The 18,031-nt window shown below is 37.4% G+C and overlaps 1 protein-coding gene across 1 annotated transcript in view; it reads left to right on the top strand.

Moving 5' to 3' along the window:
• The first annotated feature begins 4,529 nt into the window (after positions 1-4,529).
• Positions 4,530-18,031, top strand: part of LOC127451633 (ubiquitin-protein ligase E3C-like) — a 44,870-nt gene continuing 31,368 nt past the window's right edge. Inside the window, exons 1-11 of the mRNA XM_051716472.1 lie at positions 4,530-4,647; positions 5,729-5,868; positions 6,854-6,907; positions 7,407-7,481; positions 7,597-7,743; positions 10,551-10,666; positions 10,836-10,993; positions 11,163-11,316; positions 12,472-12,692; positions 12,943-13,094; positions 13,224-13,411. Coding sequence (XP_051572432.1) covers positions 5,803-5,868; positions 6,854-6,907; positions 7,407-7,481; positions 7,597-7,743; positions 10,551-10,666; positions 10,836-10,993; positions 11,163-11,316; positions 12,472-12,692; positions 12,943-13,094; positions 13,224-13,411 — 1,331 coding nt within the window. The 5' untranslated portion in view covers positions 4,530-4,647; positions 5,729-5,802. The remainder of the gene's footprint in view (positions 4,648-5,728; positions 5,869-6,853; positions 6,908-7,406; positions 7,482-7,596; positions 7,744-10,550; positions 10,667-10,835; positions 10,994-11,162; positions 11,317-12,471; positions 12,693-12,942; positions 13,095-13,223; positions 13,412-18,031) is intronic.

Genomic DNA, 18,031 nt, shown 5'->3' with positions numbered 1-18,031 from the left:
GACTGATGAATTATGATTTTTTCCAAAATGTTAGACTTGCTTATATATCTAATGAGTTTTATAAACTAAAAGATGACTGCAAGCTGTCTGCCACTGAAAAGCACAAAACACAGCACCTACTGTTATTGTTAATGATGCTTTGCGAGATTTAATGATCAAGGTTAAATATGACTGGAATTGCTTGGTGGAATTCCACAAAATTCCCTAACCCTAACTCAGACAACCCAGATGCTATTTGCAAATCATTGACTGAACATAGTTGTTATCATGTAACTGAATGATTTCACAACGGCATTTGTTTTGAATATTTTTAGTACACATATACTGCATTTTTAAAAATAATATAGTACAAAACTATCATACAAAGAATCATTGTCACATTTTGCCTGTTTAAAATGTATTGATTTCAATATAATCAGGGTTGGGGAGTAACGGAATACATGTAACTGGATTTCATATTTAAAATACAAAATATAAGTAACTGTATTCCACTACAGTTACAATTTAAATCATTGGTAATTAGAATACAGTTACATTCAAAAAGTGTTTTGATTACTGAAGAGATTACTTTGCATTTTATTGTCATTTGTTTCATTTAATATTTAGTCCTTTCAGATGGAAAACATTTATACATATAAATGATGCGATCCAAAGTGCATTTGAACAGCGGTGAAACACTTTCTTATGATGTGTTACATTCATACGAGCAGACAGAGAAGTAAGTTTGAAGTAAGTTTGGAGCAGAAGAAATATAAATAAACCTTGTGTAAATTGTCAGCTTTACACTAAGCTAAAATGCTATTTCTATCCATTTTACATGCACGTTACCAAGAAAATTCACGTTGGATCATAATTAATTTTTTCTAGTAAGACCTTTGATATTAGGGCAAAAATCGTATTCTTGATAATAATTTTTGTATTGTTTTCCTGTAAAAATATCTAAAAATCCTTAAAACAAGATCAGTTTGATTGATCTTGTTTTAGAAACAACACTGCATAAGATAGTTAGGTTTTTCAGAGAATGTATTTTTAACATGTGTATTTTGTCTTACTGTACTGGCAGAGTTTTTATAGTCAAAACAAGTTAAAAAATTTACCAGAGCTGAAGAAGTAATCCAAAGTCTTTAGATTAAGTTACTGACCTTGAGTAATCTAACAGAATACGTTACAAATTACATTTTACAGCATGTATTCTGTAATCTGTAGTGGAATATATTTCAAAAGTAACCCTCCCAACCCTGCTTATAATGTAATTATTACAGCTTTGTTAAATACATAGCCTACCTAAAAGAAACAAAAATTGCTCATCAACAAATGTGTAAGTACATGGTGATGATTAAAATATATTGTGTGGTATACCTGAAAAGGAATAAATACGGTGTCTAAGACAATATTTTTTTTTAACCCAAGAATAGAATTCCTGAGAGGTCTGTTGAATAATTTAGCAATTAACCAGCTTCAACAGAGAGTTATGGAGACATATAACTCATGGAGTTGACGTAAATGTGTGACCCTTTTTAGACATCTTTCAAAATGAGAGACCTTCTGAGATGATGAGACCCCCATTTTGTATTCTGAAGCAGCTCCAGGAGGCTTGCAGTAGTGGCTCGTTATCCCCTTTTCAGGTCTAAAAGGCAGGCTATGATCAATAACTCATAAATCCCATCATAACATATATGAGAAACTGAGTGGTTTCCTAGCTTGCTATTACTGTCCAACAATCATCAGAATGCCAGGCAGTGAGTGAGAGACCTATACTTCAATATTTAGGAAAATGTGTGGTGATGATTAGGGTACAACAGGGCTAAATGCACACCTTAAGGAAAATGTGCTTTTTTTTCTGGTCACAAAGTGTATCGAGATTGTTACAGTATGGGGGTGTTACAGTCATAAGAATTTGCATGTTTCCATTGGTCATGGTATAAATATACTTATATATATATATATATATATATATATATATATATATATATATATATTATATTATATATACTGAATATTGATGGGGGGGGGGGTTGTGTTTATATATACAGGTGCATCTCAATAAATTAGAATGTTGTGGAAAAGTTCATTTATTTCAGTAATTCAACTCAAATTGTGAAACTCGTGTATTAAATAAATTCAGTGCACACAGACTGAAGTAGTTTAAGTCTTTGGTTCTTTTAATTGTGATGATTTTGGCTCACATTTAACAAAAACCCACCAATTCACTATCTCAACAAATTAGAATATGGTGACATGCCAATCAGCTAATCAACTCAAAACACCTGCAAAGGTTTCCTGAGCCTTCAAAATGGTCTCTCAATTTGGTTCACTAGGCTACACAATCATGGGGAAGACTGCTGATCTGACAGTTGTCCAGAAAACAATCATTGACACCCTTCACAAGGAGGGTAAGCCACAAACATTTATTGCCAAAGAAGCTGGCTGTTCACAGAGTGCTGTATCCAAGCATGTTAACAGAAAGTTGAGTGGAAGGAAAAAGTGTGGAAGAAAAAGATGCACAACCAACCGAGAGAACCGCAGCCTTATGATTGTCAAGCAAAATCGATTCAAGAATTTGGGTGAACTTCACAAGGAATGGACTGAGGCTGGGGTCAAGGCATCAAGAGCCACCACACACAGACGTGTCAAGGAATTTGGCTACAGTTGTTGTATTCCTCTTGTTAAGCCACTCCTGAACCACAGACAATGTCAGAGGCGTCTTACCTGGGCTAAGGAGAAGAAGAACTGGACTGTTGCCCAGTGGTCCAAAGTCCTCTTTTCAGATGAGAGCAAGTTTTGTATTTCATTTGGAAACCAAGGTCCTAGAGTCTGGAGGAAGGGTGGAGAAGCTCATAGCCCAAGTTGTTTGAAGTCCAGTGTTAAGTTTCCACAGTCTGTGATGATTTGGGGTGCAATGTCATCTGATGGTGTAGGTCCATTGTGTTTTTTGAAAACCAAAGTCACTGCACCCGTTTACCAAGAAATTTTGGAGCACTTCAGGCTTCCTTCTGCTGACCAGCTTTTTAAAGATGCTGATTTCATTTTCCAGCAGGATTTGGCACCTGCCCACACTGCCAAAAGCACCAAAAGTTGGTTAAATGACCATGGTGTTGGTGTGCTTGACTGGCCAGCAAACTCACCAGACCTGAACCCCATAGAGAATCTATGGGGTATTGTCAAGAGGAAAATGAGAAACAAGAGACCAACTAATTTTTTGAGATAGTGAATTGGTGGGTTTTTGTTAAATGTGAGCCAAAATCATCACAATTAAAAGAACCAAAGACTTAAACTACTTCAGTCTGTGTGCATTGAATTTATTTAATACACGAGTTTCACAATTCGAGTTGAATTACTGAAATAAATGAAATTTTCCACGACATTCTAATTTATTGAGATGCACCTGTATATATATTGAATATTGATGGAGCAGCATCATTTGTTTGAAAAGAAACAATAATGGAAGGTTGTTTTCATTCAAATTATATATTTAAAAAAAAGGTGACAAGAGGGCCTTTTACCCCACACCTCGGATTGGATAGTCAATGTGAGCCCACTTTGAACATTTTTCATAACAAATCTATTCGTCCCACTTAAGAAAAACAATGTTTTATGGGGGTTTTATGGGGTTCCCCCAAATATTATCCTTTCAGTTATTGGACAGTTATTGAAAAACTTTTGATTTAATCACCTTGAACAAAACTGAAAATAACAAATATGTATTTTATCATAAAACAAATGTAATAATTTCAGGGATTTTCATTAGCAAAAAAAAAAAAAAAAAAAAAAATGCAAGATTTTAGAAATGATTAAATACAGATCAAACTACTTCAAAATCAAACTTTAGACATTGCATGCAATGATTTCATGGATCAGGAAAATGTTGCAATGACAATTTAGTGACAAACAGGTGTTAAGGAAAGTGCTTTGGTAGATTTTGTTGCTGTTTAATGCTTTGGGAGAAAATCAAATCAAATGGGCATTTAGCCCCGTAGTTGAATTGTTCAGATAATATGTGATGATCAGTGAGTTTGCTGTAAATTTAAGAAAACAATTATGTGCTAAAGTAAAAATATGTAATGCAAAATAATTGTTTTATCCTAAAAATAACTGTATCAAGTAATAATTGTTAAGATTTTATTTTGGGTATAAATCTGGGAAAGCACATTTTTTTATTTTGCTGCGCCATATATATATATATATATATATATATATATATATATATATATATATATATATATATATATATATATATATATATATATATATAAACAGCATCATTGTTAGAAAAACTCGAAATTATTTACATAATTTACAAACAAATAAAGACAATGTATAATACTGTAAACCTTATTTAAAATCATCTTCGAGTACATGATCCACTTCAGTTCCCTGGAGAGACAATCCCTCGCACTGCCACTGGTTTCCTTCTTTTGCTGGGATTCATCCAGGAAGTAATTGTGACGTATTGCAAGTTATTGACCCCGTTTTTAACCAATCGCTTTGTAGGAAGTGTTGTGTTGCCCAATCATATCTCATCATGTTACTGAGTGGGCGGGATATTCTCTGTGTTGTGTTGGTTTCGTAAGCAAGAGCAACGATTTCGGTTTTGTTTTCTTTGATTTCCAGTCGCTGAACTGTAGGTTGAACATTCAGTAAAACCAGGTAAAATGAGACTTTTATGTATTAAAACCACTCGTCTGTTGAAAAAAGCCGTAACCACTAAATTGAAACCAATAGATGAACCTAGGAAAGACCAGAGCGACACATGACTGAAGTTTGTGTCCATCTGAACTAACGTGTCAGAACAGAGCACAGGATTGACGATGTTTCCAAATTACTGGCTTATTTCTCGCTTTGTGATGACAAGCCCCAAATAACTTAAATGTACAAGTGTAAATTAGTGGGAAATTGGGATTTGTCGAGGCAAAGACTGTTGACCTGCTGCTGAGTCATTAGCTAGCTAGTCAAAGAACCTTTAGCCAAGAGGCTAACAGAAGTTCAGTGAATCTTCCTGCAGAAAACAAAAAACATATGAACTCTTGTGACCTCTACAGCTTCAGTGCTCTCTTATACCTGCATTTCTAAAGCACACGCTCGGAAATAATGATGAACTTGTGGTATTACTTCTTTGCTGGCCATTTTTGTTAGCTAGCCTGATTTGATGCTTAACAAATGAAGTCGTCTCTTATGAGACCCACTGTTTTTCTAGAACATGTTACGTTCAGATGTGGTGCTCGGCAGGGCAAAATTGTTTACACGCGCTTATATGTTAATATTTGTAAAAACGTGTTATGCACTTGAACCCATTGTGGTCTATAATAGTTATGTGCATTCATAAAGGTGCAGTAATTTTTCAGATGAAACATTGCTCCTGGATTTTTGGGGACATCTATGGCGAGTCGTCATATAGGAGCAATAATGTTTTGAGATTTCTGGCTTCAGATCGACTCCTGTTATACTGGTCTTATTAATGTTGATCATCCCTGCTGAATCACCATTCACCCCCATTGCAACCTGCTGCATCTCTTCATCACACAAGGATTAAAATGCTTACAAAATCTCTACCATTTATACTCTTTCATAGTAGTACTTAATTAAGCTCATCTTACACACATTTTAAGCATCTTGACCAATGTTTATTTGCACAGGAAAACAAGAGGATAGTCATATGAGAGAGTGTTATTCATTATGGTTTACTAAATTTCTCTAGTTTCCTCACCCTTTTGCTATCTCTTTCCTGCAGGCAAAGACAAGCACTGTGTTGCACTGCACACTGGGTAATTCTGTTGACTGCAGCTCAATGGAAAAATTGTAACCATGTTCAGTTTTGAGGGAGATTTCAAGAGAACCCCCAAGGTGTCCCTTGGAGGTGCTAGCAGAAAAGTAAGTTTGATACGTTATGCTTGCAACATTATTTTAGATTTTTCCCCTTTTTCACCCAATTTGGAATGTCCAATTCCCAGTGCACTTTTAAGTCCTCGTGGTGGCGTAGTGATTCGCCTCAATCCGGGTGGCGGAGGATGAATCTCAGTTGCCTCCACGTCTGAGACCATCAACCCACGCATCTTATCTCGTGGCTTGTTGAGCGTGTTGCCACGGAGACATAACGCGTGTGGAGGCTTCACGCCAATCAACACGGCATCCGCGCCCAACTCACCACGCGCCCCACCGAGAACGAACCACATTATAGCGACCACGAGGAGGTTACCCCGTGTGACTCTACCCACCCTAGCAACTGGGCCAATTTGGTTGCTTAGGAGACCTGGCTGGAGTCACTCAGCACACACTGGGATTCAAACTAGCGAACTCCAGGGGTGATAGCCAGCGTCTTTTACCACTGAGATACCCAGTAAAAGATAGCTGGTAAAAGACGCTGGCTATCACCCCTGGAGTTCGCTAGTTCGAATCCCAGAGTGTGCTGAGTGACTCCAGCCAGGTCTCCTAAGCAACCAAATTGGCCCGGTTGCTAGGGAGGGTAGAGTGACATGATGTAACTTCATCGTGGTCGCGATTAGTGGTTCTCGCTCTCAATGGGCTGCGTGGTAAGTTGTGCGTGGATCGCGGAGTGTAGCATGAGCCTCCATGTGCTGGGAGTCTCTGCAGTGTCATGCAGAGCGAGCCACGTGATAAGATGCGTGGATTGATGGTCTCAGAAGCGGAGGCAACTGAGACTTGTCCTCTGCCACCCAGATTGAGGTGAGTAACCGTGCCACCATGAGGACCTACTAAGTAGTGGGAATTGGGCATTACAAATTGGGGAGATTAGAGGATAAAAAAAAAAAAAAAAATATTATTTGCAATTGAGTTGGCAAAATTTCTGCTGGGTCTATTTGTTTTGTTTCACAAATAAATTTCCGTATTTGTACAGGAGGAAAAAGCATCACTGCTTCATCGAACACAAGAAGAAAGAAGGAAAAGAGAGGTAAGCGTTGGACATGATGGTACTTTTCAGCTGTTTTAAACCCAAAGAGTTGCTGTGCTGAGAAATGCACAGATACAGTCACACTGTCTGTAGATAGACAGCCTTGTCTCCTAGCATCACACAACAAAATTGGGAGGGAAACAGGTTGAATATATTGCATGCCTTTTAAACAGTCATAGTTGGCTACATCTTGTAAGCTGTGATATTTGGACGGCTCTTTTATTGTCAGTGATGACAAATAAATCCCTCATATTAAGGATTGTGTATGATGTCAAATGTTTCTACACAGTGTCACAATATGACTTATTACACTCACGCTTGTCACATATAGATAATTAACTATTCCAGAATCTATGCTTAAACGTGGATGGTTGAATATGTTTTCAGATTAGAGCACAGATGTGAGGAATTTCAATGTGAATTTTGCTGTTATGAACAAACTGGAGATTATGGTATTGTCCTTCATATATGATTTTACTTATCTTTGCATTTTTCACAGGATGAGAGGAAAAGATTAAAGAATGCAATCATCATTCAGTCATACATTAGGGGATACCAAGATAGGAAACAGCAAGTATGTGCACTTTAAACTCTACAAGTGTGGAAGTGTTGTTCATATGTTTGTGGTTGACAATAAAACAAATTGTGAATTTTCATGTCTTTATCATGTTTTGCTTTATTTCATGTAGTATGCCGTTCAGAGGGGCTACTTTGACCACTGTGTGTGTCAGTGCCAGTCAGGCTCTGGCCCTCAACTTGCAGACAGTGGCACTCTCATCCAACTAGCTCGCCAGCTTCTCTTTTTTTACAGGCAGAGTAAAGACTCACACAGAATGGTAAGGACTGTCAGCAGATATGTTCTGCTTGTTCTGTTAAAAATAACAGTTGAAAACTGGATTAATTTTAATCACAATTTAAGAAATACCAGTAGTTGTCCTTGAGGGATCGAGGACAGGCTAATAGATGAACATGCCCTGTGTTAATTAAAAAGACATTACATGGCTTTTGAACTAGAGATCCACTGATAGTGGATTTTGCAGATACTGATAACTAAAGGCCCCGATATACTTCTGGAGATGTTCTTCTGTGTTATTCGTTCAGGGGTAAAAAGAAGTTCTAAATAGCCGAGCAACGGCTATTTAGGTGTCTGAATGTTCCCGAACATTCAGACACCTTCCACACCACTGTGGGAGGTGTTTAGAGGAGCATTTAAATATGAGGATGCTCAGTAAAACCTAAACTAATGTGATGTTAAAATGTGTAATCAATGACCTCATGATTCATTCTATGAGTGGAATTCACACTAGATAAGTAAAAGAAGTTGTTTTAACCACTCGATAATGATTTAAAGAAATATATGCAGTAGAAAATGTTTAATTGGTCTTGTTTAGATTATGAATTCATGACGATAATGAGCTAACATGCGACCATAATATGCGGCGTTTACACTGTTATTGTAATTCATGATGACACTGATACAACTGCAAAGATGGGTGTATAAAAGAGTGTTAATGTGCAGAATACAGACAAAAGAATGATGATTAGAGAGGCATATCTTACTTTGGACAGATGTGTAAATGTCTTTCGCTGCAGATGGCATATGAGATTATTTGAGTATTGAGCCGGTTAGAAGTTTTCCTAAAAGTTCGCCCAGGCGAGCTGTTCCGAACCACCGAAACAAATACAAAAATACCTTCTTTTTAGCAAGATTTTGTTCTAAATGAAGTCATACCCGTTCGTTCTTCGATTTCGTATGAAGTATATCTGGACCTTAAGCTGGCGATAAAGGCAGACAACCGATTAATTGGCCTATAGTTTTATAAATCAATTTGTAGAATGTTAAAAAGAAATTCTTAGTCTTTCATTACGATGACGGGCAGAGACATAAAGGATTCAAGAGTCCAAAATGAATAAAATCCCAGATGCAGTTTATTGTTTAACCAAGTATTACCAGAATAACCAGAAATTATTTTTAGATTTTGTGCCTAATGTGGGACTTTTAACTGTAAGCAAGGGCTCTTATTTTTGAGACATGACTCCGTTACAGTGCTCTATAGTAAAGTATTTTATAGCCTATATATTCACCAGATGTAGAGTTTTTTTTGTGTGTGTGTGTATGTATGTGTGTGTGTGTGTATATATATATATATATATATATATATATGTGTTTGTATATATATATATACACACACACACACACACACAGACAGACTGGCGGCCAATAATGTACAGATTTTGCTGTTTCGGAAGGAAATTGGTGCTTTAATTCACCAAAGTGGCATTCAACTGATCAAAATGTATAGTCAGGACATTACTGATGTAAAAAACAGCACCATCACTATTTGAAAAAAGTCATTTTTGATCAAATCTAGACAGGCCCCATTTCCAGCAGCCATCACTCCAACACCTTATCCTTGAGTAATCATGCTAAATTGATAATTTGGTACTAGAAAATCACTTACCATTATATCAAACACTGCTGAAATCTATTTGGTTCATTAAATGAAGCTTAACATTGTGTCTGTTTTTTAGTTGCCACAGTATTCAGTAGACTGGCGTGTCTTAAGGTCAATATTAGGTCAAAAATGGCAAAAAAGAAACAGCTTTCACTAGAAACTCGTCAGTCAATCATTGTTTTGAGCAATGAAGGCTATACAATGCTTGAAACTGCCAAAAAACTGAAGATTTCATACAAAGGTGTACACTACAGTCTTCAAAGACAGAAAGAGATGTGGAAGGCCAGATGTACAGCTAAACAAGTGGATAAGTACATCAGAGTCTCTAGTTTGAGAAATAGACGCCTCACATGTCCTCAGCTGACAGCTTCATTGAATTCTACCCGCTCAACACCAGTTTCATGTACAACAGTAAAGAAAAGACTCGGGGGTGCAGGCCTTATGGGAAGAATTGCAAAGAAAGCCACTTTTGAAACAGAAAAACAAAAAGAAAAGGTTAGCGTGGGTAAAGAAACACAGACATTGGATAACAGATAATTGGAAAAGAGTGTTATGGATCTTAAACCCATTGAGCTTTTGTGGGATCAGCTAGACTGTAAGGTGTGTGAGAAGTGCCCGACAAGACAGCCACATCTATGACAAGTGCTACAGGAAGTGTGGGGTGAAATGTCACCTGAGTATCTGGACAAACTGACAGCTAGAATGCCAGGGTTTTATGAGGAATAAGGTTTATAATGAGGAATAAGGTTTGTAATTATTTCCGAGATATGAAGTTAGAGACGCAATGTATTTGCTGATGAGGCATGTTTCCATATAGTGTTTTTTTTCTTTGCATGCCCTCACTTGGTTGTAGAACCAAACCTTTCTAACTGTATACTCCTCCAGTGCCGGCCACAGATGAATAAAAAAAGAAAAAATATCAGCAACTATAGGCATTGATTTTTTTCCAATAGCCGGTAGTTCCAAAAAGCAACTATCGGCACTGATTATTACAGTAACTATCGGTACTGCTTCTATTTTAAACTTTTTTTTAATCTTTGAAGCATCAAATGTGTGTTTATTTCAAGTGTTATAGTACGCTTTATAATTATTATAGATTTTTGAATCCAAGAACATACATTGGAATCATGTGCTTTTATGGATGTTGATTTATGAATTAAATTGCATTCATGTCTAAACTGTTGTAGATCTGGATGTGTCAGAGTTTGGTAAAGCACCATGCTCAGTTTATCAAGCTGCTTGCTGGGCCAGAAAGACAGAGCTGTCTGTTTCAGATCAAGAGAATACTGGGACACTGTTGCAGGTACACAGCTATATTGCCCATATGCTGCTTTGTGTAGCACCTTCCCCAATAGGAATCTCTCTAGTCACAGAGACAATTTAACCTTTAGAGATAATTACCTACTACAGATAATTGCTTCTGTTATTAGAGCAGCACATGTTGATTGTTAAGGCTTTTGTGTCTATTTTAGGATGCTACAAGCATGTAATGATGACAGTCAGAATGTGGCGGTCCCGATGCGAATGCTGGAGGTCTTCTCCTCTGAAAGAACCTACTTGCCATTTTTACAGGATGCAGGCTGTGTCACTGCACTTATTGAGCAAATTTTTCACTACATGGTACAGAAAGGTACAACGTTTGCCTTATGTTGGAATTGTCTTTGTTTTACAATAAGGCAATATATGCTTTATATACAGTTAGATACTGTACATATGGTTCTCTCTTTAATTTAGTGAAAGTTTGCATCATATTTCTTAATCATCTGTTTTTTTTAATACTTTGCCATTCTCTCTTTTAGGATACTACAGATCTCTGTATGTTTTGGTGAATCACAAGTTGCCATCAAGTCTGGAGTACAGCGATTCCCCCTCCATTCCACTGGCACATGTGCTGCTAGAACATATGCTCAAACCTCTGCACTTTACATACAGCTCCTGCCCTCCAGATGCCAGGTATGTTTGCAAATAGGTACATGTGGAGAACAAATAAACCAGCTCACAGTTTTCATAGCCTTTACAGTGCACGCTCTACACGCTCAATAGTGTTACTCCTGGATGGCCACGGAGAGCACTCAGTTTGAGCTGTTAGCGGAATGTCTTTGTTATGGTGTGTGTGGTAGATGGGTCCCCCTGTAAAAGATTGCCCACTAACCCCTTATTGGATGGGAGACCCTTCACTTTATCCTTCCAAGGGACCCATGGGTGGTAATTACCTCACTGCTGTGTTTACAGAGAGTTGTAAAATCCAGGCAGACCAATTGACTCAACATGTAATGTTTACTCAACATTTACCCTCCCTTCTAACATTCTGATTGACGAACACTGCTGTTTTCTTTTCACTCTGAAGAACGCCAAGAGCGCGAGAGAAGAAGCTTGTGCATACAGTCCTATGTTTGTCCTTTCTCTCTCTCTTTCTCTCTCTCTCTCACACACACACACACACACACACACACACATACACACACAGACAATCCAGCCAGATGTTCTTTTTCATGTATGTGAAAGCTTCAGATCGAAATTAGTCTTTTAATTTACTCTGAACGTTAATTCAATTTGATTGGAATTATCGTTATGTTTAGGCATAAAAGAACAACAAATGCAAAATAAATAGATGCATGCCAGATTTTGAATGTTGTCAAGCTGCTTTCTTTGCTCACCATAGAGAATTGTGTGGTTTGTTGTCTCATAGATACAGACCTCATATGAGGTGAATACAGTGTGGGAAAAAAAGCATGAACAGCATACAGATGAATCTAGAGAGGTTTTGCTCCATCATGTAATTGTAGTGATATACATTTTATAGATGGGCATATGTAACCTAGCTATACATAACTACACTGTTGTGAAGATGTAGTTCAAGCATCACTTAAGGCCAGTATTGATAGTAATGGTGTAAATCATGTTAATCCTTGTAAATATGGCAGATGCTTACATATTAAGTGGATATAGAGTATGACATTTAGAATTTGATTACACAATCTTATATCCTTACTTAAAACTGAGAGAGATGCATAATGAGGAAATAAAATATTAAGTGATTACTTTGGTTCACAGAAATATTTCCTGTCACCCTCACCCTTTTCTTCTTTTTTCTCTTCTCATTAATAGACAGTTTGTGTTTTCGGCCTTCACTGAGGACTTCATTTCAGCGCCTTTTACTGAACAAATCTATCATTTCTTCGTGCCAGCTTTGGCAGACCCAAGACTAGCTTTCCCTTTTCAGAACTTCCTTTGGTCGCTCCAGGTCACCATAGCCTCCTCTGCCCAGGCCCGAGCTCAGGCCCCCTGGCTCTTTTACTTTGTACTATCTGTTGGAGAAACAGGACTGGGTAAGTTCATGTGTCTCTGTGTGTGTTGTTTGTGTGAGGATTTGTTGTAAGAGGTTAAAACTACAATGTAAGATATATATATATATATATATATATATATATATATAAATAAATTGATTATAGTAATAAAACTATAGGTTTGCTTGGAACTCCCACTGTAAATATGTGATGTATTTTTTCTAATAATGTAATGTTTGAGTATATTGTCCTGTATGTTCCTTTTGTCATTAAGATGTATATGTTTGTATAGGTTCACTTTCAGAGGAAGGGTTGCTTTTGTACTTGAATGCTCTACAAACTCTGTTGCCATTGTTGCCTGTAACTGAGTGCAACAGTAGAACTGACATCAACAGTGATTCAGAAGATGAGGAAGCAACGACTCTAAAGCCTCACGCAGCACAGGTGAAGATACACACTCTCTTTCCTTTCCACATCTTTGCAAATAAATTATTCACACACCTGCATAGTATACATTTATGATCTGATGCATTTGAAGGGATTGATATAATTCTGTTTGTTTTTTTTCTTTAGGATGGCAGTTGGATATCTGTGCATTACATAACAGAGGAATGTGTTCAGAAGTTGGACACCAAACAGCAGACTAACACTTTGCTAACATTAGTGTGGAGAGACTCAGCAAGTGAAGACATCTTCACCATGATGGCCTCCATTTGTCACACTTTGATGGTGCAACACCGTATGATGGTGCCCAAAGTCAGGTAAGATCACACTGTACACACATAATCCATCTAAAACAAAATAACCTTGTCGTTTCTTGCAACCCAACTTCATGGGGCCCAGATTCACTTGCACTCTCATTCTCTTATTGCAAGGCAAGTTAGATGTACTGTACTGCTCTAATCAATATTAAGAGAAACATTGAAGTAAGAGCTATAGATGTCATTGAATCTGAATGTTATGCGCTTTTATATAAAACAGATACCCAAACATCAAACTGTCCTCATGTCCGATTGCAGGTTGTGTTTCTTTTTTATCTTCTGTTTTTCCTCTGCTTTTTAAAAGCTGAAAGCAGTAACATTGCTAATGAAGCAGTCAGTCAGTTAGGTATCATCTTACTGTGGTTTTGTTTTATTGCCGGGGCAAGAAGTGGACGGTTTCAGTTGCTGTCACTCATCAATTAGTGTAATGAGCTCTCCTTTCAATCACCTTTGCTTTATCTACGTCTGGTTCTGCTATGCTGACAAAATGAGAACAGGATTTCAGCAGAAAGGATGGAAGAAAGAGGGAAAATGATGGAGAGAGGTGGCATGATAGACAGAAGAATAGAAAGGAGTACTGGTTTAATGAGAGAGATGTCTGACTGGTTAACCAACTGTGCACTTAGAGGTGGTGTCAATCAGCAGGACCGGTTCTAGACATTAAGAGGCCCTAGTTGGAGGCCCCCTTCCCTCACAAAGCATATTTCTTGTTTGGAAACTGAAAGAATGTATTATGTTAGAGTAGTAATGTAAACACAGGGCTCGACAATAAGGACTGCCCGATGGCCCGCGGCCAGTGTGAGAAAGATTCGGGCCAGTTGCTAGAACTGTCACTTGCCCAGGGTCAGTGCTGTATTTACAACTTTAGCGCAAGTAAACAACAAGCGATAGAACACAAAACTTACACGGAGCGAACGAAGTCTTCTAACCGAGGAGCGAGCGCGAGTATATTTATCTCGCAAAGACGCGCAAATGCATAATATACTGGACGCGCCAAGGCAGTTGCGTGCACGCACAAGATCGTGCAGACACCGAGCACACTCTCCTAGCACTGTCCTCGCTCTTTTCCAAGTGTCTTAGCAGCAGCTATTACCAATGTGTAGAAAATAGCAGGAAAAAAACCCACTAAATTAATTTCGTAGTGGGATTTAACGTCTTTTGCAACACTAAGTATCCCCGCACATTCCGTGTTCACAGTGCGTGAAATCCCCACAATTTTTGTTTTTACATGTTGGTGAAAATGAGTAATCCACACATTGCAACACAAGAAATCAACAGTTTCTTTCTATAGGACTGAAAATCCATGTCTTTCCGTGCAGCATAGACTGTTTAACATGCATGTGCTCTCGTAAAGGGACAGAGCACTAGTTTTATTCCCACTTTAAAAAAACATACACATTTTCTCTCATTAATTCGCCTTTAGAGATGAAGCGCTGAATGAGACATAATAAACTCTGTTAAACCCCAGTTATACACGTGTCTGGAAATCACGAGCTGCTCAATATCCAAAATGTAAGTATAGATTTAATTAGGTAATGTTTCAAAAGGTAAACATTCATTCGACATGATAATGCCGTTTGATATGAAAAGAAGCAAAATCACTATGGCTATTATTATCAGAGCTGTTCAGCTGCAGGGTGAGGATGAATATTTAAAACAGTCTACTTCATTTCATCCTCATAAAAAACCTGTTACATGTCTAATTTCTGGACCATACAGGTATATTTGTTTTTGTTCTTTGTATATCAGTCAGTGTTGGTCTTGTTTGGGTTGTCTGATTTCATGTTATATACATATTAATTCACAGATTAGGCCTAATATCTACCTACTGTATATTACACATCACAACCGATTTAGTAGCAAGTCTGTTCTCTCAGCCAATAATCAGATCTTTAACTCAGTGAATAATCTTTGATCCTTCTTGTGAAAACACTACACATGGGCAAAAGTTGCATGACTAAACAGGTGACCGAAAACCTATCATCTCCTCCACAGAACTCTTCGCTTAAAAGCACATGTGTAAATGGCAGGACGGCTGATGTTAATATGATGAATTTATGAATTTATATCTGTAAAGCGCATATATGGGATTACATAAGGCATAAATCATATCTTGCAAATTATAAATGTGATTAAATTTTGGGGGACATTGTATTTTTTATTTTTTTCTCCCCAATTTGGAATGCCCAATTCCCAATGCGCTCTAGGTCCTCCTGGTGGTGTAGTGACTCGCCTCAATCTGGGTGGCGGAGGACGAATCTCAGTTGCCTCCGCGTCTGAGACCGTCAATCCGTGCATCTTATCACGTGGCTTGTTGAGCGCGTTACTGCGGAGACGTAGCGCATGTGGAGGCTCACGCTATTCTCCACGGCATCCACGCACAACTCACCACATGCCCCACCGAGAGCGAGAACCACACATTATAGCGACCACAAGGAGGTTACCCCATGTGACTCTCCCCTTCATAGCAACCGGGCCAATTTGGTTGCTTAGGAGACCTGGCTGGAGTCACTCAGCACGCCCTGGATTCGAACTCACAACTCCAGGGGTGGTAGTCAGCGTCTTTACTCTGTTTAATACTTTACATTGTATTGAAAACATAAGATATGTAAAAAATATATTATCTTTGTATGTATTTTTTTTAAAGCCATGATGCTAAAAACAGCTATTTGTCATTTTTATGTTGGGGCCAGTGAAAATTTTGTCAGGGCCAATAAAAATCTGAAGCACTGGCACAAACGGGCCAGTAGAAAAAATTCTTAGCGTTGAGCCCTGAAACATCAATTTTACTATAGAGTAGTTCACACAGTTAATTTTAAAATAGTTGTTCAATTTTATGTATGCCTAGAAGTAATACATATTGGTTTGATTTTTTTTTTTTTTTGTAATGGTTGAAATTTTTAATTTATTTTTATTTTTATACTTATTTTTATTAATTACTCTGGTATGACATGCAACAAAGGGTTGCTCATTCAAATAATCACTTATTTACATAACTGCTTCAAACAGTATAATTTATTTCAAAGATTTGATGCCATAAACTTTGCACTCTTTCGCAAATCGAATCAAAAATTAAATAGTTTTCTACTTGTTCTTTCTCAGAAGTGCTTATTGTTGCAGCCTGGTAACTTTTAAACAACTTTGTTGCCTGAAAAGCTGATAAAACATGTGCACCACTGTCTTACAAGTGTTGTATTGCAGCCAGCCAATCAGAATGGATTACCCGCCAGCTCTTGCCATTTTTGCTGCATAATTTTTATGCATCATGCTTGCTGTGAATGGTCATAGGCATGCTGTCCGAGACTGTTTTGTGTGTTAGAAGTACAGCAACTTAAACATAAGGGAGTGCAAATTAATCAATCCCATATCCATAGCACATTTTGATATAATTACATACTTTAATGACTATAATTTTAGAAGTAATATTCATGTCACAATCAATTATAGCCATTTCTAAAACTCCAGCACCAAAGAATAGGCATTTTTTTATTTACTGCTTTGAGATAAACTAATATAATAAATGTAAAAACATTTAATAAAAGTTTTTATTAATAATCATTGTACTGGTTTAAGAAAAGACTACTGAAAAACCCTTGTCTGTCAACCACTGAATAGCCTTTTAGAGGAATGTATCGCATTGTTTCCCTTAAGAAACTTGCTGAATTCAGTGTTTCTAGTCAAAAGCTCAACACCTTCAAGCTGGTCCACTATAAATCAAGCAACTAGACATTCAAAGAATTGTGGGCAAACAGACTAATATCTTGCTTTTTTATTTGATCGCCTCTCAGTTTCTGCTGCTCAACGCTGAGAGAACATTTTCTCAACCATGAAAACACATCCTTGACCATGCGCTAAAGTTTGAACACTCGAGATTTCACAAAAGTAGACATCTGACTCTTTTTACATGTTATCCGTTGCAACGCTTATAATAGGTGTCATTTGTGGATTTTCCAAGCACTAGAAATGAAACTTATCGTGCACAGCCTTGGCTATCTAACAAGTTCACATGTCTTTTGATGTAATCTTACACCTGACATCTTTTAAGAATAACATTTTTATTGATTCAAAGAAGTAAAAGAAAAACAAAACATATATACAATAAATTAACATTTAACTCCCACTACTTCCTCTCCCCAATCAAGGACCCACCCCGACCCCAAACGAACAACCCGGTGGTCTTACATAAGTACATACACACACAAAATAAAAACACCTGACATCTTTAACATCTCTTTACCTATGTACTGTACTGTATGTTCTGCTTGCCTTCATACATTACAGTAACCTCTCCAGAATATGTTTTCACATGGTTCCTTTTCCTCGTGCTGATTTTTTCCTCCATTTTGTTATTTGGTGATATTTTTATATTTTACTGCTTCATCCAGAAGAGAAGGCTTTTATCATAAATTCTGCCTTAAGTACTTTATCATTATTGGATATCTGTACAAAATAATTAGCTGGCCTAGGAAGATTAATTCCTGCAGGGGTAGATGGGATAGTTTTACAAGAGGCATAACAGCTGGCCCTGATTTACAACCTTTAAAGAAGAGCCAGTGAGCATGCAATCTTGGTCCGCTTTTGAACATTATCATATTTTAAAGCATAGAGGATTGCTGTATT

Source organism: Myxocyprinus asiaticus, chromosome 2 (assembly GCF_019703515.2).
Source record: "Myxocyprinus asiaticus isolate MX2 ecotype Aquarium Trade chromosome 2, UBuf_Myxa_2, whole genome shotgun sequence".
NCBI lineage: Eukaryota > Metazoa > Chordata > Actinopteri > Cypriniformes > Catostomidae > Myxocyprinus > Myxocyprinus asiaticus.
Note: the sequence above shows the minus strand (reverse complement) of the source record. Positions and strands in the feature narration are given on the sequence as shown.